Genomic DNA, 26,066 nt, shown 5'->3' on the forward strand with positions numbered 1-26,066 from the left:
TTATATAAATTAAATTTATTATATGAAATGAGATCATTGTTGCACCAAAGTTAATCACAGAATGGCAAATATTTCTAATTCTACTCCATCACAGATTCTTTTTTATCACAGTTTTCGAAGAACATTAAATATCATATTTTACTAAAATATTAACATAAACTGGTACATGTACTATCAAATAATTGTTGTAATGAGTATTTGATGAACATATTTTCCCTGAATTATCATTCTAATGGAAACACAAATTATAATATTTGACAAATTTTATCACAGGATAATAACAAAGTCTTTTATTTTTTACATTTCGTCTTTAAGCAATAGCAACATTGTTTAGAATTTTTCATATTCATATTTTATCTAACATTAGATTGACTTTTATACAATTTCATCACAAATCTGAATTTCTTTTAAATATACAATTGAAATTAACAATAACATCTATGTACATGAATACATTATAATTTAGCACTTTTCTTGTAAAATTAGTATCACTGTTGTAACCTAAAACATTATTTATATAACAATTAAAACAATTATCAAAATCACTGCTACATTAAATATGTTACCCTTATAAAGGCACACAATCAACAATAAAAACATTTTATCTCTACACAAATAACTTTTAACCTAACTCTTTTTAATAACAAATTATTCAAGAGTATTTATCTCCCCTTGTTGCACTATTTCAAAAGTAGAATGTTTCAAGTTCAGAATAACATGGCTTGTATACAATCTGAAAAGATAAAAATATCAAAATATTATTATATTATAAAGAAATCTGATATATCCTCTTTGAAATATATATATATAGAACTTTACCAACTTCACTAAATTTTATATGGAACATGTCTGATCAATTAAACTTTTATGAGAATGTAAGTTATTTTTTTATATCATTGAAAAAGTATTTTTTGTTGTTGCAAAAAACATCAGATGTAATTAGTAGTATTGAAAAAGTTTATATACTGGAATTAATGAATAACAATTTATGCCAGAATTATTTTGATACATCAAAAAAGTTCTTAATATATATCTCCATTATTTCAACTTACCAACAGGGGTATTTCTAAGAACCTCTTTGTAATCTATATTGCACTTGGATCTCATTTTTATAGGTTTAACTGGAATATTAAGAGCTACAATGCAGCATTGTTCTTTGTTTTTATCTTTTAACTTGGACTTATTGGATGTGACAGGCTTAGTTTTGACTTCTAATGACTTGTTTAAAGGAACAACACTGATATTTCCATCATTCACTGAATTGTTTTTAGATCCGTCATTATTGTTTATATCTTTTGGACTTGTGGCAGTAGACTTTTGAGATCGTTTTGTTGATTCTGTACCTTTTTCACCATTTTTGAGAACAGATACCTAAAACAAAACATGACATTAATTAAAAAAACATTCAAAGTTCATAACAACCAGGGGAGATAATGTTGTGATACAGATTTTTTAAAATAGTAAATAAAATTGATCTGTCCAGAATGACTAAAATTTCTGATTTCTTCTATTGGTAGATCTGCTTAATTAACTCATGCAAGCTTGTTGTTAAAATATGTAATTGAAAACATTTGGAGACTGGCAAAACTGTTTTTCATTTTTTTTTGAAAAAATTTACAAAGCAAAGCACTACCGATATGTGCCTTTTAAAATTACCCACAAAGGACTTGAAGTAAAGATTGGTTAAGCTCAAATAATTAAAAACCCATAAAACCATACCTTAAATAAGTTTGTACATTTTTATACAATTCTTTCTTCCTATAATATTACTAAAATTCACAACTAGTATCAAAATGTTGAAAAAATTCTTCACTTGAAATAAGAACCTCTTTTTCATTATTTGTTTTTTTCTCCAGAACTACTGGTTCAGGAAGGTCCACATACTCTTCTAATGATTCACAAACAATCTCTTGTGAGTTTACTTCTCTGGACTCATAGAATTCAAGCTCATCTTCATCAAACACAGGTAACTGGACTGATGATAGATCAAACTAAAATATATAAATATCAAAATAAGGAGATGTTGTATAATTGCCAATGAGACAACTATCCCAGAGTCTAAATGACATGAATGTTAGCAACAATAGGATTGACTTTACCATGAAATCTTATAATTGTTATTGTTTGCATTTTCAACTTTTTTTTTACACATGTTTATTTATGTTATGTATTATCTGCTCATCATAAAAACAAAACTTTACAAAAGTTCCTTTTTTTCTGCCATATTGTCATTTGATGTAAACCTGTATGCTCTAGTATGGTGTGCTGGAAAGGTCATCTGACTTAGGACTTAACTGCAAACAAGTTTAGAAAAATTATGTGCCCAAATAATTTTCTCCAAATTAATATATCAATACTTTGTATTTCAAATTTGGTCACTTGACCACTTAATAAATGTGAAAACTTGGAATATGCCTCCCTCTAATTTTTTTGAGGGTTTCATTTTTATAGGATATAACAGAGTATACTGTAAATTCAAAAATTATTGCAAGGTTTTTAATAATATGAATAATGTGACTGGGTGAGTATTGCAATAAAAAGTACTCCATAATTGCAATAATGATCCACACAATAATTTCTGAATTCTTACTACAGAAAATAAATCATATTGCCTCCCAATTTAAATTAACTCTATCCTGAAAATGCTCTTTGGAATAAAATACAAGTATTCAAACAACTAAACTACAATTCAAATCCACTGAAAAATACCTGAGGAAATTCTTTTTCTTTATTTTTATCCTTAGTTGGTGTGCTAGTGAACACATGCTCCTTGTCTGTCTGAAAAAAACCAATAGTAAACAGTGATATTACTTTTTCAAAAAAATGCATTGATTATTCAAATTTACTTTAGTGGTAAACTAAGGGGAGATAACCTTAAATTTTCTAAAAACACTAAAACATCAGTATCTTGCTTAATAAACTTACAATAAATAAAACTTATCTGAATATTAAGATTTTATCAGGAAAGCAAAATATTCAATGTTCATTTATGACACTTGTCTTTTGATAAAGAAACCCCCCCCCCAAAAAAAACAAAAAAACCAACAAATAAAACAGAAGGGGATATATGTCTAATTAAGGCAAAATGGGACACACCAAATACATTTGAAATTTGATTAAAAAAATGATATTTGCAGTTAAAATATTCTTTTCCACTGATTACATTACAAGTCTAATACTAACCTTTGGTGAGATGAAAGGTGTAATTGGAGATTCAGTTCTACACATCTTCATAAATGGTGACTTTTCTCTTGTTATTTCAATACTGTCATCTGTTTTACCACAAACTAAAAATGAAAGATATTTTTTACACAGCTAAAGTTAAAGTTAAATACCCCACAATTCATAGAAAAAAACCTTTACAAATCTGTTCATGTCTGTATGATGTTTTACACCAAAAGAAATGTAATACATTTTTTTTTATCAACAGTTAAGAAAATATATTGATTAATATATTCATAATTGTCAAAGAAAAATGTTATTAAATCTATATTAGTTTAAAGATTTGAGGGAGAATCATTTTTTTTATATATCATTCTTATTTTGATTTACCGAGTTTCTTTAGTTCTGACAGTTTTGTCAATATATTTCTTCTTTTCTTGTGAAGAATGTACATGTGATGAAAATGAAATTTTTTTACCCAAGCCATTTTTTTTTATAATAATAAAACATAAACATTCATATTCTTAAAAGCCTTTTTTTTCATACAGAATAAATAATTCTTATAATACCTTTGTTTATTGTTGACAGTTCTGGTACCATATCTACAAATGCAGCATGGTCAGACAAAAACATTTTTGTAGAACTAAGTTGTTTTTCTGTAATCTTTTTCTTTTTAGGTCTGGATGGTGCCCTTTACAAAAAGAAATGAACTATCTTGTCTATGCTTGTTTAATCATTTAATTGTAAAATCAAATAATGTATTAAATACAAAATATTTCTTTTGTTAACTTATCATAGATTGTTAAAGCCTCTTTTCCTTTTTCAAAATGAACTGTTTGAATTCTTTTGTAAAATTCTTTTCTAAAGAAAAGTTTCATTTAAAACATAAGAATAAAAACTTTTACTTTTGAAACAATTAATAGGATTTTATAGATATCAATTTCATGAAGTAGAAAATAATCTTTAAATACTAAAGTGAGTAAATGTAATTTGCATACACATTCTAATCCATTGTATTTAAAATCAGCTGGTTTATTTGTTTTTAACAGAATTTAGACTAGACTTATACTATTAACTAAAATGGGTCCAAAGATATATTTCAAGTAAAAAGACATAACACTACAAAAAAACAAAACAACGACAAATATCAGAAGTAAAGAATAATTCCTTCCATCTTAATCAATAACCATTTTTTTAAAACCAAATAAAGGACTATATTCTAATGCTGAACTAGTCAATGCAAACATATTATTTTTCTGTGTGTTTCTGATTGATTTTATCCCAAAAAAGACATAATTCTTACCTCAACTCTTCCAAAACTTGCAGTGCAGTTATCTGTTTAGTTGGTGTCTTTTCTGCTTTTTGCTGAATAGGTGTCTTTTCTATGACTTCTGTAAAATCAATTGGAATGTGTAGCTTCAATTTGTTTTGTTTATAAGACTTATCCTATTATTCCTTTATATATAAATAAGATATGAGAAGTCAATTCCTCTCAAAGAGACAGGATTGTGTATATTAAGTAGATGTAAGTAGATTGAGCTAAATACTCAGCTTGGGTAGAATACAAATATTCCTACACTGTAGAAACATACTTAGAGTACACAAACTTTAATAGATGGCTACCACTAATTAAAATTAGCATTAATTCTAATGTATATGTGAGTGTTTTGATCTTTTGTATTACATCACTATAAGTTTTAATCTGAATAAATAATACTTTGTCTGGCTACTTGTTGAGAAATTTAACTGTGAAAGCAGTTTTTTTAAATAAAAAAAAAATCATTTAAATGTTTGCTGATACATGTTTTTATTTAAATGATCACCATACTTTTACAAAAGAATTCAAACAGTTCATTTTGAAAAAGGAAAAGATATATTTAAATGATCACCAGACCTATATATACCTTTAATTTAACAACAAAAAATATATATATTTTTCTAGAGTAATATATTTTTTTTTAATTTTGTCAATTTTTATCCACATTATCCATTTAATTTCTGTTTAATTTATAACAATATAAAGTGTTTATTTTTTTCTCTCACTAATTAAATGAATTCTGTTTTCAGAATGAATAAGTATCTAAATACTTTAAACCAAGTTACAGAAGTGATATCTAAAATAAATATTGTTCATCAACATACATCTGACAAACCTCTAGGTTCTCTGTCCAAATTCTTACTTCAAATGATTAGGTAAATAGTCTTAAATAATTTAACTGTCTAAGGCTACATTTACACAGATTTCACTGCAACTATAGAAAGGAAAGTGTTGTGGTGGTTATGAACCATAATAGTTGTTTTATTTTCTTATTCTACTTATCACTGAAACTTAAGGAGTCTATTCATAAAAAATATCATTGTTTTAGTTTGTCATAGGGAAAATTGTTACACAATGATGAAATATTTCTTACTTGATCTACCCTGAAAGAATCTTATTGAGGATAAATCTACAGGAAACCCACAATCTTTGATATTCTGTGCATTTTTCTGAATTGTTGAGTTCAACTTGTGATTGAATGAAATGCCTGTCTTGTCCTTTTCTATAAATTCACATTCTGACTTCACTATAGTAGACTGTGAAGGTTTATCTATAAAAATATAAGAAATGTTTACTCAAGATTACAAGAGAAGAATGATAACAACTACAGGTCACTATACAGCCATCAACAATGAGTAAAGCATATAGGGTAATGAATATGCCGTAAAAGGCCCTTAATATAACTAAATGTCAAAAAGAAATACCAATAGACAGATTTAAGCTAATATTATATATAAACTGACAGCAACCATACAAATTTGGGAATAGACCATGTTTGTGTATAACTTTATATATGAAGAGTACCATCTCCCCTCTGTCAGCCACCAATGACAATTTAGTGGCTTGGGACATGCACATTAAGAATGCAACAATTTTAACATGTTGCAAGTGCTCAATGAGTTTTTTTTTCCTTATATATATTCCTTTATAATTCCTTTCTTTCCTTGATCTTTAACAATTATGAGGTGAGCAAGGTATATCATTATTCTTCTATAAATACAGGTACTTACCAGGCAATTTTAGATTTCCTGTCCTGGACCTCCTATTAATTTCAACATTTTTTTTCAGAGTAGATGTGCCAGTACTGTCTGCTCCAATATGAGTGGTACTGGCATTTTCAGTATAAGGTGTTGAATGCACTATTTTACTTGTTTTCTTTGAACTGGGTATGGTTGATTGCACTGTTTGAGTACCAGATTCAGTCACCCAGGTATAAGTATAGGTATATTCATCCTCATCATTTTCGTCATCATCTTCATCATTGCTGGCATCATCATCCATGTCATCAAATGTTTCAGGATCTTCAGTAATTTCTTCAGCACTAACATTGACCAACAGTCTATTCATCTCTTCTTTTTTTCCTGTGAAACAGATCATAATTTAAATATTTTTTTTAATTGTAAACAAATTCTACAACACAAATGCATAAAAGTTTTAGTACTGAAGAAAGTAAACATGGTGTGAAACAAAGTGATTTTTTTTTAATATGCAGAGAGATAGAATGATAGAAATCTATGCTAAGTCTTAATACAGGGCATATAGGAAAAGAATTTGCACAGTAAATCTTCAACCAGTCTTTTTAGCTTCCTGTGTCATTTTTTAATAAATACAGCTTTAGACCATTTTTACATTCAACAAAATATTGCATTTATGCATTTTTAAAAACAAAGAACAAAATAATACTAACAAGTCGAACTGCGAGGTACTGCTCACTGATGATACCCCTGCCGAAATTTTTCGGTAAACAGGAAGTTGTTGAGTGATGAATCTGAAAATGCATCACACGGTATAGCTGACTTATATTAACCCTGAAACCAAATTTCAGAAATCCTTGTATTGTTGTTCCTGAGAAAAATTTGACGAAAATTTAAACTTGGCTATTATGTGTAAACTAATGCAAGTGTTATGTTAACAAGGAAATTGTTGAGTGTTGAATCTGAAAATGCATCACACAGTATAACTGACTAATATAAACCATGAAACCAAATTTTAGAAATCCTTGTCAAGTAGTTCCTGAGAAAAATGCGTCAAAAATATTCATGGGACGGACGGACTGACAGATGGATAGACAGAGGTTAAACAGTATACACCCTTTTTTAAAGCTGGGGTATAATAATCTTTCATTTATACCTTTATAAATGTCTGGTCCTCCAGGTACTTCACAGACATATTCTTGATTCATTTTTGGTAATAGGAATGAAATTTTTTGCTGCCCTGAAAAAAAGTATTTACAGTGCACAAACAGGAATTACTATATAAATGAATTGTAAAGTTTGTTTTTGATGCGACCCCACTTTTTCTTCTTTATTGAAGGTAAGTTAAAAAAAACCAACTGTTTTACCATAGAAAACGAAGTAAATTATTCTGACAAAAATTCAGACGTGTTGGATTTGCTAAAATAAATGCGAATGATATGCACAATAGGATAAAATAGTTAGTGGACTATATTTTCAATTACAGACTTCATTGTAAATTTACAGAATTTAATTATTCAATGTTTTTATACCTTTTGCTGGGAATTCATCATCAAAAGCTTTTCTTTTTTCATATGAATACTTTCAACACAGTAACATGTGTAATAGGTAATAGGAAGCAACTCCTGGAGTTATGTTTTTTAAGGACATGACATTAGCCAGATGAAATCTGAGAAATAACCAGCTGGGGATAAGCACAAGTATCAAGTTTCATTCAATCCCATTAAAAAGTGCAGAAAATTCTGTAATGACAAATTTCCCTATGTGAAAAAAATTATCAAGTCTATGTTTTGTTCAAAGAAAATGTCTTGACCTTTACAAATTAGAGAATAAGGACAAGGTCAAATTTTGAATTTATCATGTATTCCTTTGGTTTCTTCCAATCTGCTTTCAAACAGATTGACAGTACATCAACAATATTTCTACCTACATACAATGTTAAGGCATAGATGTAATGGGTATTACATCTATGATTAGGGAGATATAAATTAACATACTGTGGCATCGACAAACAAAAAACCTAAAAGTACATTATGTTTAAAGTAGTTATTTGAACAATTATCAGTATCACAATAACCATACATGTCATTCCTTCATCCTTGCGCAGAACTTCAATACTTTCATCGCTTCCCGACCAGGAATATTTTGTCCTCTTTCTATCTTTCAGAGTTTTACTCGATTTCCCTTTGTCCTTTGATATATCTATTTGTTTTATATTTGCATTGTTCTTCATTGTGCTTTTTGCACCATGCTGTGCCATTTCTAATGAGTTCCTCTTCAATGGAGTTGACTGGTGTCCACCTTTCTTTGTGGACTTCTGAAAAACCACAAAATTGAATTTTATAATTTTTGTAAGTGTAGTATACTTGCAAATGAGGGGTGTTTTATTGAAGAAATTTGATTAATTTTAAGAATGAATTAGATTTATAACATTGTGTTTTTATAGGTATGAACAGATTTTCACTTCAAAATACAAATAAGTAAATTTTTCAATTCATTTTTCTTCTTGCAATATTATGCATGTAGAAACAAGTATACCGAGATGACAAAAAATTGAATAGAAAGTAAAAACCAAGCATTATAAGAGATTACCAAATTTCTCTGATTACATTGTGCTGTTTTTACTGGCCTCATTATTCTTCCGCCAATCACAGGAGATTGTCTGTAAACACAATAATAACAATATTAAAATCTCATCTAGGCACAAGTACTCTGCAAGGGTAAAAAAAGCAGATGATGGATGTTTTTAAGGGACGACATCAAAAGTTCAATGAAGGATAAAAAACTTAATTCACATAGTTTTTTCACTGACCCCCGTCCCTCCCCCTCTTAACTTAATTTGGGAAAAAATTGATTGACCAATATGGATATATGTAAAAATCAATGTCGGATAACCAAATCTTGCAGCATTTCAACCCCTCACCCCCAAACGATTTGAATTAAGTTTTTTATCTTATATTGATCTTTTGATGTTGTCCCTAAAGGATATTTTTGCTTCAGGATGAATACTTTATTTCTGTACTAGACCAATACTTGGAAATTGATATCAATGAAGAAGTTGTAGTCTACTAATAAACATAACTTATAATTACAAAACTTGAAAATTTTGCCAGAGTAAACTGATACTTAATTTGCTTACATACTCAGTCAAGCAACTATTGAAATCACTGTGGCATCAGTTCTAAATTTTTTGTCATTAAAACAAGATTTGATATGAATTACAACAGTATTATTTTCAAAGCAGTCCTTTCATTGTTCTATATAGTGTTGAACTCCCTCAGGCAAAGTTGACCTTAACTGTTTTTGGATGTTTTTGTTAAGATTTCTTTCATTTCATGCTTTCAAGCATATTAATTGATCAAACTGATTTCTGAAGCATTTGTTGTGAGCATTGAAATAAAGTCAAACATGAGGTTTGTTTGGATGGCTTCTTGTCTTAAATATTTATGAATGTTGGTGCATTATAAAGAATACAAGTATTTTTAGTTGTTTCCCTTGGACTTTTTGCACTTTAGATAATCATTTAATTACAATATAAATCAATATGAGAAATTGAGTGGAATAGGTGAATATGATTTTTGAGACCATTGAGACTCACCAGTACACACAGAAGCTCTTAAACTTACCTTTTAAGCTGATTAATTCCTGGAATCTCTACATCAACATTGTAATCTGTTGAAATTTAAATATAATGTCACAGTCCATGAAAATAGAAAATTACAAACATCTGAAGCTGTTGCATATTCATTACAATAACTCTTACCAACATAAACATTGCTTTTATACTAAAAAGGGACAAGTATTCCATTGTGAGAAAGATTTAGGGATTTTCCTTCCACATTAAGGGGAAAATCAATACACTATTGATACGCATTTATTTTGACATTGCACAAGGTCATGCTTTTCTCTGACTGTTAATGACATCTTTAAACTAAATCCATTAGATGAGTTCTAATTGATACTTTAATCTGGGAAAATATGATTTATATATTAGTTGTAGTTGGCTTTGAACTTGCTTCTAGTGACTGCAAGTACTCTTATATTTGCATTGTGTATTGTTTATATGTTTTTTTGTTTTTTTGTCTTTCATACCGATCTACTGAGTTTCTTTTAAAATGGTTATACATGGATTTACACACAGACAATATTTTCAAAAATACACATCGAACTTGTCATAAAAATTTCAAAATTGTATACATATATCAAACATTCTCTTTTACTCATATTAATATATATGTAACATTTACCTAGAGATCCAACAATAAAGTTTCTTCTTTAGGAAGTTAGGATAGGCACAGAAATGTTAACTAATTTGGCTTTACCTTCATCACTTTCGGATTCAGATGCTTCGAATATGGTGTCATCTTTTTCCTGTATAGCAACAGATTTTGGTCTGCTTTTAGAGTATGTTTTGATTTGGTTCATTAGATGTTCAGCATTTCTCAACTTGCTTATCCTTGGAAAAAATAAAATATATACCTGAACTTAAAAGGGCACTAGCTACGAGATATATAAAAAATCTAAAGTTTGATTTTTTTCTGTTCAATCAATAATGAAAGTAAAATAGTGAAAAAACAATTCGCTTTTTGCAGCCAAAAAGGTTCAATTTTGTCAAATTACGCTAAGAAACAATTATAATTAGTGATTCACTTGCAAGTGAATGAGTCGACCTCTTTAAATTCGTATTCATGTGAACTTCAATTTAACCCCTAGCTGGAAATTGACAACGCATGCATTGTACGTGTACTGGTTATTTAAAGAAAAAGAATGTCAACAATGAAAGTGAAACTACGGTAAATCATTTGATTACTAATTCGATGCACATAAAATCATTCTTATACGGTTAAAAACAATGAGAAACATCTATTTTTAATCTATAAAATAAAATCAAACAGACCTATAAAAATCCAATTGCACGTGTTAGTTTAATCTATTCATATCTTTATTTATGTTTACATCGCTTATATTGTCATCTGAGGTCAAATCGGTAGTTAATTAGATGGCGTCTGGACTAAAATACACACGAAACGAACCTATATATTGTCTACCCCATGCTCTGTAAACTGTTTATTTTAGACTTTTGATAGTTTGAATAAATGTTTTACATTGTTATAAATCAAATATGAGAATTTGAGTCAAATCGGTGACCATGAATTTGACAGCTAGTGCCCCTTTAAAGTTTACAAGTATTCAAGAACGTGTAATGTAAGGATTTATTCAATTATTTTTTTTAAACAAATGTCATGAAATTTACAAAATACACTAATTGAATGATTTTTGTTGATGTTTCACAGCAATTAATACACTTTTAAACTATATCATGGTGGCAAGCTTTTTAAGGTGGAGGAAGCTGGAATCCCATGGAGAAAACCAGAACCCTTCAGCAGCAGAACTGGCAATGGTTGTAAACTAAGAATGAAAGTATTTTTCTACCTAGCTATGGTTTGATCTCACAACCCTCATGGTCAACTTGCTAGTGACCACTATAGATGAACTACTGAAGACAACAGGTATTCGTTATTCTTGAATATTATTAATTAGATCATTTGATAAATATTGGCTTTATCCTGATTACAGCATTGATGGACTATACATTGTAACCTTCGAACTTCCTAGTCCTACATTAGATTCAATTTAGAGTAGGATCAGATTCTGAGTCGTATAAAAAAAATTATGTCAAAAATAAAAAAAACAAGAGTGCACACACTGAAATGTCTCGCCTTATCTACTAATCATTGATATTATGTTGACAGTCCTAAGTATAAAGCTTTATTACAACTGTCACATAAACTTAACATTAACCAAGATACATTGTAGCTAAACAAAGACCGATGAACCATGAAAATGAGGTCAAGGTCAGATGAACCATGCCAGGCAGACATGTACAGCTAACAAAGCTTCCATACAACAAATATTGTTGACCTATTACTTATAGTTTAAGAAAAGTAGACCAAAACACAAAAACTTAACACTGTGCAATGAACCGTGCAATTGAGGTCATGGTCAAATAAACCTGCGGGACTGACATATAGATCATAATATATTTCCATACACCAAATATAGTTGACCTTTGGCATATTATATTAGATAAAAAGACCAAAACTTAAAAACTTAACTTTGACCACTGAACCATGAAAATGAGGTCAAGGTCAGATGACATCTGCCCACTAGACATGTACACCTTACAATCATTCCATACAACAAATATAGTAGACCTATTGCATAAAGTATGAGTAAAAACAGACCAAAACACAAAAACTTAACTATAACCACTGAACCATGAAAATGAGGCAAGGCCGTAGCTAGGCATCTTATTTTAGTGAGGCAAAATAATTGAGCCGAGCGAAGCGATGCGAAATTTTTTTGGAGGGTATGAAATGAATGGTGCAAAATCCTGCATTCTAGGCATTTTTAAAGAGTTTGATAATGTTTTGAATGTGGACACTTTTTATATAAATTTTTCATATTTGAAGACTTTTACTTTCACCAAATTTTTAACAACTTTATTTAATTTATATGTAAGATAATCATCCAGATATCACTGATTTGAGTCTGCTGCCAGAACATAGAACAAACATCGATTCAGTCAGAGTTTGCCAAATTTTTCTATGGCCGGTTCAGTCAAATCGTTTCAGAATCATAGTTTGGTCTGCTGATATCCTTATCGCGATGAAGGGAGCATGTCAAGACCGTACAATCTCTCGCCACTCATGCATGCTCTTTTCCAAGTCTTCAGTCGTTTCAGGGCAGTCTGTGTTTCTTAAGGTAACACACTACCATCATCAACACAATGATCAATGTCTTCTTCCAATTCCTTCTCCATCAACAATTCGGTAGCAGCATCGGTAGTAACAGTTTTGTTTGCAAAAGGGAATTAAGTTTTCCTGTAAGCACCACCATACAGTCGCAGTTACAAAATATTAAACTCGCTTTTACGCTGACAAAGAGTAGACAAACTAGGGATATAATGAGATAAGATATATGTATATCATTCTATCTAGAGTAAGTATATATGATATGGGTACAGGGGAATTAGAATGGAGTTTTTGACGTTTACATGTAGGTCCGTAATTTCAAATTATTTCTGGAAATAGTTGGTGGTATTTTAGTTCCAGAATCTATAAATTTAGGGTTAGGGGTTGGGGTGTTCGATTCCGAAACCCCGAATATAAAGAAACGAAATTCCGTAGTCCCGAATAAGTAAAGACAAAATCATGTGTTAAAGGTTCTACCATTCCTCAATAAAATTGGAATATGGGATATTCTTTCAATTTTTAAGGTTAAAGAAACGTGGATAAAAACTAATCCATGCAAGTTTCATATTATCTAATTTTATTTATCTGTAAAGAGAAAGATTAAGGTTCATGAAATGAATACGCAGACAGGACTGCCCCCTTGCGATGCCCAGTACTTGATTTGTCAAAAGTTGGTGAAACGGAGAAATGAATACGCAGACAGGACTGCCCCTTCCGAACACCAGTACTTGATTTGTCAGTCGCTTATCGTTTTTGGATTGTTCTAATGAAGTTATATGCAATACTCAGACTTTGTTCACAAAAAAAACTAGTTTACTAGAATATTCCTTCTTTACCTTCAGTGTCACTTTTCCTTTTTCTGCAAGAGCCTGTTTTTAACTAGAGATCCATGATGATTATCGTTACTAGGATAATGTAATCGAGAAACATCACTCGTTGAGATGCTGAGTTATATCCAGGAAGAATAGTTTAATAGGAGTGATGACAAGTTATAGAAATTAAGGTTGAGGCAGACCAACAAACGATTATTATATTTATATGTTATATATGTTTTAAAAAAATAATCAGTGTCGAAATTTTAGTGAGGCAATTGCCTCACTTGCCTCAAGGGTAGTTACGGCCTTGTGAGGTCAAGGTCAGATGACACCTGCCAGTTGGACATGTACACCTTTCAATCCTTCCATACACCAAATATACTAGCCCTATTGCTTATAGTATCTGAGATATGGACTTGACCACCAAAACTTAACCTTGTTCACTGATCCATGAAATGAGGTTGAGGTCAAGTGAAAACTGACAGGCATGAGGACCTTGCACGGTACCACATACCAAATATAGTTATCCTATTACTTATAATAAGACAGAATTCAACATTACAAAAATTCTGAACTTTTTTTTCAAGTGGTCACTGAACCATGAAAATGAGGTCAAGGACATTGAACATGTGGCTGACAGAAACTTCGTAACATGAGGCATCTATATACAAAGTATGAAGCATCCAGATCTTTCACCTTCTAAAATATAAACCTTTTAAGAAGTAAGCTAACGCCGCCGCCGGATCAGTATCCCTATGTGGAGCTATCTGCAACAAAAATTATGTCAAAAATCTTGTCCAGTGGCAGATCCAGAAAATTTTCATAAGACGGGACCAATCCAGTTATGCGTCAGTGGTTCTCTATTAATTCAATCAAATTTTTCCCACCAAAAAAAGGGGGAGGGGATAAATTTGCCTCTGTTGTCAATGATTGTCCTATATTAATTAATCAATGTATTTTTTTTAAAAGTAGAATCAAGGATTTTCATAGTGATGATCACTATAGTATACCATTCCTAGGGACTTGATAAAAACAATGACTAGCCACCAATGAATCACCGATATATCAAACCAGAGACATATAATACAATTATATGTCTCTGATCAAACACACCGACCTTCTCTTTTTTTACCTAGATAAACAGATGAAATGGGACATAAACTTTTGAACTGATTGAGTGATTGAAATTCTAGACCTAGGGACTATAATGTATGTTTGGTGTGCAGTTCGTGTATCCAAATATCTAAAAGAAGAAAAAGTTCAATAAGACACCTTTGATTCTGTTCGAGTAGAATGATTTATTGCCGTCACAGTTTAGAAAACCTTCTCTCATTGGTCAATTTTTTATCAAAGGATGTTAACGTATCATTGATTGGACTTCCACAAAACTTGCAGACGAATTCCGAACACGTGCTCAAAAGGTAAACTAATAGTTGAGCCCGCAAATGTATTCGAAACAGAGTCACAGGGAATGTTAACTGGAATTTTAACTTCTTCATATTCAGCATTATTGCTAACCTTCTTGTCTGGTTTTTCAGTTGAAGAAACAATCCTGATTTATACACCGTTAATGGTTTTATTTTACGGACTATTGTTTTTGTCGTTGTTTTTGACAGTTGTTTGGGTTAGTAAAAGTTCTAAAATAGACAAATTCATGTTAGAACCTGTGTTGTTGCTGACACACTAGAAGTGTCTTTTTAATTTCCACTGAAAGAACAATAATTATTAGGGAGCTACCATTTGATTTTTATGGGGGGGCTAGGATGAAATTTGAAAAAAATAGGCAGGACAGGAGTTTTGAGTAAAAAAAAAGGCAGGATGAGCAACTTGGTAAAAAAAAAAAGGCAGGATGACAATTTGTGTAAAAAAAGTCAGGATAAACTAGTAAAAAAAAAGGTAGGACAGAATAGAGTAAAAAATAAAAAGGCAGGACAGAGATTACAACTAAAAAAAAAAGCAGGACAAAATTTTTCATCCTAGCCCCCACATAAAAATCAAATGGTAGCTCCCTTAGGGGTCCATTGAATCAACAATGTGGCGTAGCTTGCATGTATGCTCAGATGCTCAAGCATCCACATCATTTTGACAAAAAAAAAAAAATATATATATATAATTGCATATGTTGTGTCTGAATGTAAGGGTGAGGATATGTGAACATCGTGCAATCATTTCCAACGCAGTATACGTGGTCTTTCCTTTAAGATGATTTTTTAGTTTATGTAAACAAGATGGATAAATCGCAGAAAAGTGCTGTCAACTACGTCTTAGCGCGTCGTCGGCAACGGCAAGCGCAGAGGATGATAATACGTAGACCTGCAGACATGTTTGGTCTGAGATTGAACAAAGCGGATTGATGACATAGCAACTATAGTTAACAACAAACACATCATTGCCTTATATCGTTTCCTGTGACAATAAATACGACTAGTATTTATTATGGAGTGTGATCATTTCTGGGCTAATAAATACCCGTTTCAAACTTGGTACAATATTAATTTTATTTTCAAAAAAAGAGTTCAAAAGTCCCGGTATAGTGCGGGTACTTATAAAGTGAGAAACGGAATCGAAACGAAACGAAACGAAACGAAATATAACGAAACGAAACGAAATACAACGAAACGCAACGAAATACAACGAAACGAAACGAAATATAAAGAAACGAAACGAAATGTAAAAATGAAGAAACGAAACCCTCTCCAAAAGCATCAAATATATTGCCCCTCCCCAGCCCTTTTACTTCAAAAGAAATTTTCCTCAATCATAATACAAACAGGGGCGTAGCTAGGTATTCATTCAACTGTAGGCACAAATCGGCAGGGTGTCTGGCTCAAGGTCCAGGGCAGAGCCCTGGTAGGGGGTTAGCGGGGCGAAGCCCCCCGACGGTAAACGGATTTCAGCGTTTCGGCTGCAAAAGGAGTAGGTCCGGTAAGGACCGATTTTGGTCAAAAATTTCAGGTTCATCCAGTGGCGGATCCAGCCATTTTAAAAGGGGGGTTCCCAACCCAGAGTAAAGGGGGTGGGGGTTCCAACTATATGCTCCCATTCAAATCCAACCCCCGGACCCCCCCCCCCCCCCCCCCCCGGATCCGCCACTGTTCATCTGACGAAAGATTTTGGCCACTTTTTAAACACTTAAGTGTCTATTTCATTTGATTCGATTAGTTTATGTGAAAGATTTTAACTGATTTAGTCATTAAAAACGATCCGATTCAAGCCTAAATATGCAAAAAAATGTCTCTTTTCAGATGGTTTTTGTCAAAAATGAAAGTGCTCATCCTCAACCTTTATATATGTTATGTATAATCATAAAATGCAACTTACATTTCAATATTAAGGATGAACACGAATGCGGCCACTTTAGTTTTACACGAAAACCGTCCAAAATTCAACTAAAATGCTAGAATTGTGAGGATTGCAGTAATTTAGCATGACTTAATGGTGCTAGTACCCGATATATGTGCATTGTATTATCAAAAACAGCCCATATTTATGTAGCAGAAGCATTCTACTGTCCAATAAATAAATAAAAGTTTACATTTTAACAATTTTGTAAAACTGCTATATTTTGGGGCCAAAAAGGGGTCTAACTGGACCTACTCCTTTTATGCACAAAAATATTAAATTTTCTGGTTACTTAATCATTAAAATTATAATATACATGATGAAAACATCGAAGAATTATGAATAATTTACCATAACATCTGAATGGTGAATTAAATAACGCAGTACAATTGGAAAATCAAATATAAAAAAAATAAATATTTACAATATGAAAATGCCATGCATTGGAAAATGAGGGATCATTGGATAGGAGCAGGCACTTTGCCTTTCAGTAGGCCAACTACGAACTCCTCAAAGAGTGGCATTCTCTCTACAACTAGGCATAAGATTAAATGTCCCCATTCTGACCAGACGTGACTATGTATTTATACATCCTGCACAGTCAAACGGACGACCAACATTGGCAAGTCGAGTGAAGACAAAGTGGAAAGCTAGTTGAAAATTTACAACAACTAATTAAAAATTCATGAGTCTAAGTTGAGGTTCATTCAAGTTTTTGTTGATAAAATTGAAATGATCCGAACCAAAGTTCTAGTTTATAGTTTCTATATAAGGTACACACATAAAAACATTCAATTCTATCCAATATTCTTTTCACTATAACATGTATAAGGACGAGAGAATAGTGTACACATGACATTCGATAATTAGAGTTGTGACAACTTCACTGGAGTTCATCTACATATAACGTTGTTTATTAATTTTAAAAAAAATATATATTTGTGAAAAAAATATGTGTAGGCACGTGCCTAAAGTGCCTAACGGCAGCTACGCCCCTGACAAATACTTCAAAATAAAACTATTATATAGAAAAGATATTTTCAAATTCAATTATAAAAATGTCATGTATAAAGAAGTCTTTTCAACGACCCTGTAATTGGGCAGGTCCATGATTTCAATACGGGTGGTGTAAAAGGGATTGAATTTGCCGTGCAGAAAGAGTCACGAACACAAATATTTAAATGGTGACGCCCCTCACAAGAAAAAATGATCTCCCCTTTCTCAAGTTTCTCGGATTTACCGAGTTTAATAAGACCGGTCGGTTAAAATGCTTTGTAAGTACTTATATTCGAAAAAAATTATGAGGACAGGAACTTGTTTTTCCCCAATAGTACCAACCGTGCAAGGGCTTTATAGCCAGTCAAGGTCGTTAAAAACTCCCGTAGTAGCCAATAGTTATCCGTTTCTGATATAAAAGCCAAAATATTTTTTTCAACGGCTTTTTATAGTTCGTTCCTATTTTGGACGGTCTTCAACAATGAGCAAAGCCCGTACCGCATAGTCAGCTATAAAACGCCCCGAAATGACAAATGTAAAACCATTCAAACGAGAAAACTAACGGCCTAATTAATGTACAAAAAATTAACGAAAAAAACCAAATATGTAACACAGCAACAAACGGCAACCACTGAATTACAGGCTCCTGACTTGGGACAGGCACATACATATACACATACATGCATACTGTGGCGGGGTAAACATGTTAGCGGGATCCCAACCCTCCCCTAACGTGGGACAGTGATGTAACAGTAAAATATAGGAACGAACTATAAAAATCAATTGAAAAGGGCTTAACTCATCAGATGGATACAAATAGAAATACATAGACAAAAACCAGAGTGGAATCTTTTCGAAATTCTTGCACAAAACAGGGTAAAACATTCATATCTTATTATATTAAATGTTCTTGTCCTGAATATTTATTTAACTTGCCACTGGACGTTAAAGACCATTTATATACATTAACCCTCAAACCCCTAAAATACTCTTAAAATAAATCATTTTTTTATTCACAATTTATTATGACCTGGGCTATTGAAATATTTTGCCATTATGGTCTATAAAGATATCAGATATCAGCTGGTTAGCTACTAAAAATTGCAATGACTCAACATCAAAATGTTTTTAAGTTCTGTTTCCTTAACTACTAACACTGTCGAAATAAAATGTACATGTATAAGGGTACTTACATTTTCTTTTCCTTTTCATTGGGCTCCATTTTGCGTAATAACGGTTGAATAAAAAATATTCCTTTTATATATACCCGGCTGGAGCCCGTGCAACATCTGGTGCTAAATGCGTTTTAGAAAACTTCAAAGACCTTTAATTTTTTTTCTCACGCTCACAACTTACCCATATATAAACTCAGGCATGCTAAAGGGAGCCGAAAGGATGAAAGACAATGCCTTTAAAAAGTATTTTTGGAACATCAAAGTGTTATATTGTACGTCAGAACGGGTAGCACGTACACACGGGGTTGTAGAAAAGTATGCAGTCTTTCAATAAACAATAAATTAATTTACAATCCTCAATTAAGAGATCAAAGGAGTTTTTCTTTTCATCTTACATACTGTTTTAGCGTGGTTGTAACAATGATAACTACATCAACAGCACCACACAATTGCATAACATAAGGTCAGATTCATTTCGTTGTATTTTGTTTCTTCATTTTTTCATTTCGTTTCGTTATATTTCGTTTCGTTTCGTTGTATTTCGTTGCGTTTCGTTGTATTTCGTTTCGTTTCATTTCGTTTCGTTTCGATTCCGTTTCTCACTTTATAAGTACCCGTATAGTGCACATATTTATCTATTCTAATATACAAGGGCAGTTACTAAAAAAAGCATTTTCTATCTTTTTTTAAAATTTAATATCTAAAGAGAAATAAAATCTTCAGGCCAAATGCAATTTTATATCAATTATGATTTATATTTCAAAGGGGGCATAGTTGGTTAAATTATTTGATCAGGACTTGTTTTCGCGAGTTTCAAAGATATTGCTGATGATATAAATTTCACAAAAATCTGGCAACACATGACGGACGCCCGGCATTTCTGTCCCCTGCAAGGCATTAAGACAAGTAATAAAAAAATCCCTTGTGGAGGCTCAAATTACGGGAAAGGGGGGGCATCACTTCAGAGCCTATATTTCGAAGTTCCATATATAAAAGGGCCTTTGTAATGGGTCCATTTTGAGATTTCATATTTCAATTGGATGTGAAACTTTAACATCATATATTACTGTATCTAATGATGGTAGTTACGAGAAAACAACAAAATTCTGTTAGAAACTTATATATTAATGGGTATTTTGAAATTAAACAAACATCTAGCCATTGTTGGAATGTAGGAGGAGTACACATGTATACAGGAAAAACGTCTGAAAAAAAAGTGCATAAAAGGTCCTAAAAAAAATTGGCCTTGCTCCGCTTGGCGAATATTTTCGCATCCACATCATTTAAACCCTGGCTACGCCACTATACATATAAAATTAACTCTTCAAGTGACAATTATTAAGCCTCCTCATCATGGGCTTTTTTAATTATGTGAGTACTTGGACGTTTATTATTTCATTACCAGACCAAATATTTCATGATTATGGCAAATCAAATCAAATGAAACTAGATATTTTATTATAGTCTCACTTCTCTACATGAACAATACAAACATGAATACAATATATATTACAGCATGTTTTAATTAAAAGTACAAAACAATCTTATAAACATTCGAGAGCCACTCTCAAAAGAGTTATGAGAGACTTTTACATAACAATGAACTAATCGATAAAAATAAAAATAAAAATATATATTTTTATATAAAACATTCTTCCTTTGAATTGAGATATCATGGTAGATTTTGGCAGAATAAAAGCACAAATTTTCTTTTGTAAATAAAAGTAAAAAATTTTCATTATCATTTAAGTTAGTCCAAATAATTATGATGTCTGGCAAGGCTATTATTATTTTTAAATAAATTAGCCTTGCCAGACGTCATAATTATTTGGACTACATTTAAGTCTAAAAACACTATTCAAAGAAACTGCTCTAGTAAAAACCTCTAGTTTGCATGTGAATATAAAGGGCATTTGAGTAAAACATGTTTCTCATCTTCAATGAGTTTCTGTTGCATACATGAATCATTAAAAAAAAATCTATTTTCACATAAAACCCCTTCATATCTGCCTGTTTTTAATCGACGCCACACCACATAGAAATTTTGAAAAGGAGCTTTTATATTTTCCTGGCATATGAATACTTAAATAATGTTCTTTATTATGTTCTTGTTTAAATAATCTATAGGTACGCAGTCACATGAATAAGGATTGAATAAGGTAAAATTGTTCACTTGCAGGTGAATAATTCATTAGCAATAGTATTAGCTTATTTTGACAAAGTTGAACCAAACATGCTGCTAAAAGCAAATTATTATTTCACTTTCATCAATGATTGAAAGAAAATAATTATATTTTAATTTTTTGTTATATCTCGTAGCTACAAAATGTAATGCCCTATTAAAATCTTATATTAACATTGCAACGTAATTTAAAACAATCATTGACAAGGTTCCTGATCAGCACATGAGGTTTAGAAGATACCAGGGGTGAAATTTGAAACCATAGATGATAAAAAATAAGACAACAACATATTTTAATACAGAAAAAGAATTCAAACAATGAAAACACAAACAGCAGTTCACACAGCCATGTACAAAATAATGTTGAGATGAAATCATGCAATCCTTCGCTCTGGATGAAGATATGTTTTTAAAAGCATACTAGAGTTGTCATGATAACTTTTATGGTCACGATTTTTAAAATTTGATTATTAAAGTCATGTAATACTGACCAGCAAACTTATATGAAGGTTGAGTTAAACTAGAATTAATTTATCATGAGATGTTTTAAGAATTCTCAATTTGTAAAATTTACTCTTGGACAAAATTTGGAAATTTTCAATAATGAATTGAAAAACATCAATCATTAAAAAGGGCTTTACCTTCATGTAACCAATCATGGGTTAAAATTTATTATTGTCAGATGTGTTTTAAGATGATAAGTGTAACACCTCTTTCAGCACTATTGTCAGTATTGTGCTATTTTGTGGTGGTAAGTTTTTGAGTAAAATAGAGTGGCTGGAGAGGACCATGATCTTCGGTAGGAAAAGTCGAGTCCATTTAGATTAGATTTGAGCACACCTGCGACATCCAGATTGCAACTCAAAATCTCAGTAATTCAATTTATTTATTTATTTACAGGGTCTTGTTCATTAAAAAAAGATGTTCACCAGTAACAATGTATCGGCTTGAAGGATCACAAGAACAATCTGTTCCACAGACACCACCAATATTCCATGAACTGCCTGACAGAAGTACTTATGACTCACCATTTGCTACAGTTCCAAATTACAGTGATTTTAGTTTGAGTCAAGGAAGCCAAGGTACAAGTTTTAATTTACAGATTCAATAGTACAAAAGTTACCGGTGTATTATTAAAGCCAAGCTTAATAGGATTAATTGTATACCAGTTTATGTGAGACAATATAAAACAGTTAGATGGCCAATGTATACTATTTCAATGATCTGTCAAGTTTGATCACAATTATTTTACAGTAAAAAGAAATAAATTTAAATGATAACAAAACACAAATAATTTTCTTGCCAGTCTTCAAACACACATACCTAAACCCCTAATAGGTCAGTGGCAAGTTGTAAAAAACTGGTTTTCAGGCAAGTAATAGGAGTATGCTAAAATGTTTTTTTGTGATGAATGTACTTCTAGCTATGATCCACTTTAGCATCTTCTAGTTATTGCAAGTAATAAAAGGTTACTTTTTCACTATATTATATTTCAATATATGTATTTTTCAGACAGTCAAGAAGCAAATGTTTCAGGAACACCAGTCATTCAGTCAACTCTTCACAGTTTTCTTACACCCACCACACCAGTGAATTTGAACAGGAGACCACATCATAATGAAACACCTTTGCTTGAAATTGTCCTGCTTAGATCAGGTACTTTACATAGGTTTGAACTTTCCTGCAAATGTTACCAGCAATTACTAGTGTGTAAACATTTTGTATATGCAAGGGAAATAACTCATATTTTTAAACAACAGTATTATACAGAGTTTTTAAGTGTGACTATAGCACATTGTTTATTGTACTATAAATTGTATTGGTCCAAACTAATGAAAGAAGCTTATTGGCTAATAAGACTTAGTTGCCAGCATTTAGGAGAGAAATATGAGAACATATCATAAATTGTTGTAAAAGAGGGACGAAAGATACCAAAGGGACAGTCAAACTCATAAATCTATAACAAACTGACAACGCCATGGCTAAAAATGAAAAAGACAAACAGAAAAACAATAGTACACATGACACAACATAGAAAACTAAAGAATAAACAACACGAACCCCATTGAAAATGATAATTATATTTCCTGCAAGTGATTTTTTTTTTGTAAAACAATTTGTGAAACATAAATCTACAATGACTGTATATTAAGAAAACTGATTAACTTTTAATTTTCTAACATAGCTGTAAGAATGTATACTGCAATTGGCTTGTAAATGTGTATGTAATTCATATATATTCATTTATTCATATGATGAAGACAAGGGTTATGTTCTTCTCATATATTTTATGATAGTATGATACTAAACCCCTAACGGGAGGGATTGTGCCTGATTGTCATATGATGAAGACATAATCTTTCAATCAGTTTAATTGAGGTCTGGAGCTGGCATGTCAGTTAACTGCTAATAGTCTGTTGTTATTTTGTTTATTTTGTTTTGTTACATCTTCTGACATCTGACTCGGACTTCTCTTGAACTGAATTTTAATGTGCATATTGTTATGCATTTACTTTTCTACATTGGCTAGAGGTATAGGGGGAGGGTTGAGATCTCATAAACATGTTTAACCCAGCTGCAATTTTGCACCTGTCCCAATTCAGGAGCCTCTGGACTTTGTTAGTCTTGTATTATTTTTAATTTTAGTTTCTTGTGTATAATTTGGAGTTTAGTATGGCGTTCATCATCACTGAACTAGTATATATATATTTGTTTAGGGGCCAGATAAAGGACGCCTCTGGGTGCGGAAATTTCTCTTTTATTTTTTATGAGGTAACTTAAAAAAAAAAGAATTGGTAGTCTATTATTACAAATATCACCTCTTCCATTATTACTTGATAAAAATCATGATATAAAATCAGTTATCAAAAGTGGAAAAGTATAAAATGTGAGAATTGGAGTGTCTGAGATATGACCTTAGATGTTAAAAACAATGAAAATGGAAAAAAACTAAAATATAGGTCAATGAGTGAGACCACTTTTTCACAGAAGATTGTTATACTCTGTTGAATCGTTAAATGCACCCTTACACCAAATCTCAACTGAAATAAGGAATTTAATAAGTTAATAAAGCATACTGATCAAACTGTGTAGGTCAGATGTGACTTTTCTGGAAGTTTATTATTGTTAAAATGTGCTTCTCATCTCTCTTTTCAGCAAGAAAGCATACCATCACAGGTTCAGAGCAGAGTCTAAGACCAAATGATAGTCCAGGAACACCACAGCTTGAACAGACTGTGCCATGCACACCTAAAAAAAATGTAGTTGTAATAAATCCTTATAGCAATATAAGATTATCACCTGTGATGTCACCATGCACACCTAAACAAAATGTAGTTGTAATGAATCCTTCAAGCAACATAAGATTATCACCTGTGGTGTCACCAACACCAAACAAATGTGAAAACCTCAATATTTTTAATGATGATGATGAAATCTTCTTGAAATAAAGTAGTAAATTTTATTTTTATTGATGTTATATTTTATTTGTAGCCTTCAAAATTGAAATTTAACTCAATAATTTAGATGATGCAACTAAAGCATAATGTGGTGTTATATTTTGCATGGTCAAAATTAGCTTTCTTTTTTAACTTCAATATAATAGCTACCTAGTTGTGTCAAGGGAAAAAAAGAGATAGTGGAGGAAAGACACAATCCTTATTTAAAAAAAATAGAAGGTGGTATATAAGATATCAATAACATGTTTCTCTTTATGTATACATTAATAAATTATTAAACTTACCATGTTTTTAATCAATTCATAGATAAGATATATGTAGACTTTCAATGACGAAGTAATTGCATCTCAATTTCAATCAATTGGTGTGTTAAGTGATTTTACTGAAATATAATTCACGGTTCCACCACATTCTTTAGGTGCCTGTCCCAAGTTATAAGGCTAAATTCAGTGGTTGTCGTTTGTTGCAGTATATCATATTTGTTTTTTTCCTTTATTGTTTAGTACAAAGTTAGTTTTCTTGTTTGAATTGTTTAACATTTGTCAAATCAGGGCCTTTTATAGCTCACTATACAGTATATGTTTTGCATATTGTTGAAGGCTGTACAGTGACCTATAGTTGCCAACCTCTATGCATTCAGTCTCTGTTAAAGAGTTGTCTCCTTAGCAATCATACCACATTTTCTAAAATTACATATTGTATTGCCTGTATGGTCTTTTTCGGTGAGGTCTTCTACCTGATTTTCAATTTTTGTCTTACCGGTAATTTAAAAATACTTGTGCTTCTTAAGGATGTACTTAGGTGAGGTTAGGTGAAAATTAATAAATTAAGAATTTAAAATTGATACTATAAGCTGTTAGAGCATCCATTAAGGATAAAAGTATGCTAAAAATATTGATTGATCATGGAGCTTCTTTTCGAGATATTTGATTTTTTTTAAATATGGCGGGAAAAGGCTGGCTTATAGTAAGTCTTATGTTAAAAGATGAATAGGTGTTATGGGGCAAAATATTTTACACCGAGGAGTCCGAACATTTGACACTTATTCCAAAACCTCAGCCAAGTACATCCTTAAATAAGAAATACCAATGCAGGTTCAAGTGCCTACCAACTACTGTGGATTTACTATTTTTATTTGGATTATGGATTTCTAGGGTAAAGATAAACCA

The 26,066-nt window shown here is 31.4% G+C and overlaps 2 protein-coding genes across 6 annotated transcripts; one reads left to right on the forward strand and one right to left on the reverse strand.

Annotated features, from left to right (window-relative positions):
• On the reverse strand, positions 1 to 15,121 carry LOC143067307 (uncharacterized). Of its 3 annotated transcripts, none has more exons than XM_076240451.1 (15): positions 15,017 to 15,121; positions 10,497 to 10,630; positions 9,801 to 9,846; positions 8,767 to 8,836; positions 8,257 to 8,491; positions 7,331 to 7,414; positions 6,211 to 6,561; positions 5,574 to 5,750; positions 4,466 to 4,553; positions 3,732 to 3,853; positions 3,184 to 3,287; positions 2,710 to 2,778; positions 1,827 to 1,991; positions 1,053 to 1,371; positions 1 to 733 (listed from the first exon to the last, which is right to left on the reverse strand). In XM_076240451.1, the coding sequence occupies exons 2-15, from the start codon at positions 10,597 to 10,599 to the stop codon at positions 708 to 710; spliced, it is 1,959 nt and encodes a 652-aa protein (XP_076096566.1). In that variant the 5' UTR covers positions 10,600 to 10,630; positions 15,017 to 15,121; the 3' UTR covers positions 1 to 707. The 3 variants fall into 3 exon arrangements, with proteins under 3 accessions (XP_076096566.1, XP_076096565.1, XP_076096567.1); XM_076240450.1 differs by lacking the exon at positions 15,017 to 15,121 and adding an exon at positions 14,877 to 14,996; XM_076240452.1 differs by lacking the exon at positions 15,017 to 15,121 and adding an exon at positions 14,940 to 14,964.
• Positions 11,661 to 24,908, forward strand: LOC143067308 (uncharacterized). Of its 3 annotated transcripts, none has more exons than XM_076240455.1 (4): positions 11,661 to 11,684; positions 22,340 to 22,521; positions 22,952 to 23,095; positions 24,596 to 24,908. In XM_076240455.1, the coding sequence occupies exons 2-4, from the start codon at positions 22,377 to 22,379 to the stop codon at positions 24,886 to 24,888; spliced, it is 582 nt and encodes a 193-aa protein (XP_076096570.1). In that variant the 5' UTR covers positions 11,661 to 11,684; positions 22,340 to 22,376; the 3' UTR covers positions 24,889 to 24,908. The 3 variants fall into 3 exon arrangements, with proteins under 3 accessions (XP_076096570.1, XP_076096568.1, XP_076096569.1); XM_076240453.1 differs by lacking the exon at positions 11,661 to 11,684 and adding an exon at positions 15,016 to 15,165; XM_076240454.1 differs by lacking the exon at positions 11,661 to 11,684 and adding an exon at positions 15,172 to 15,368.
• Positions 24,909 to 26,066: the final 1,158 nt, after the last annotated feature.

Source organism: Mytilus galloprovincialis, chromosome 3, assembly GCF_965363235.1.
Source record: "Mytilus galloprovincialis chromosome 3, xbMytGall1.hap1.1, whole genome shotgun sequence".
Taxonomy (NCBI): domain Eukaryota; kingdom Metazoa; phylum Mollusca; class Bivalvia; order Mytilida; family Mytilidae; genus Mytilus; species Mytilus galloprovincialis.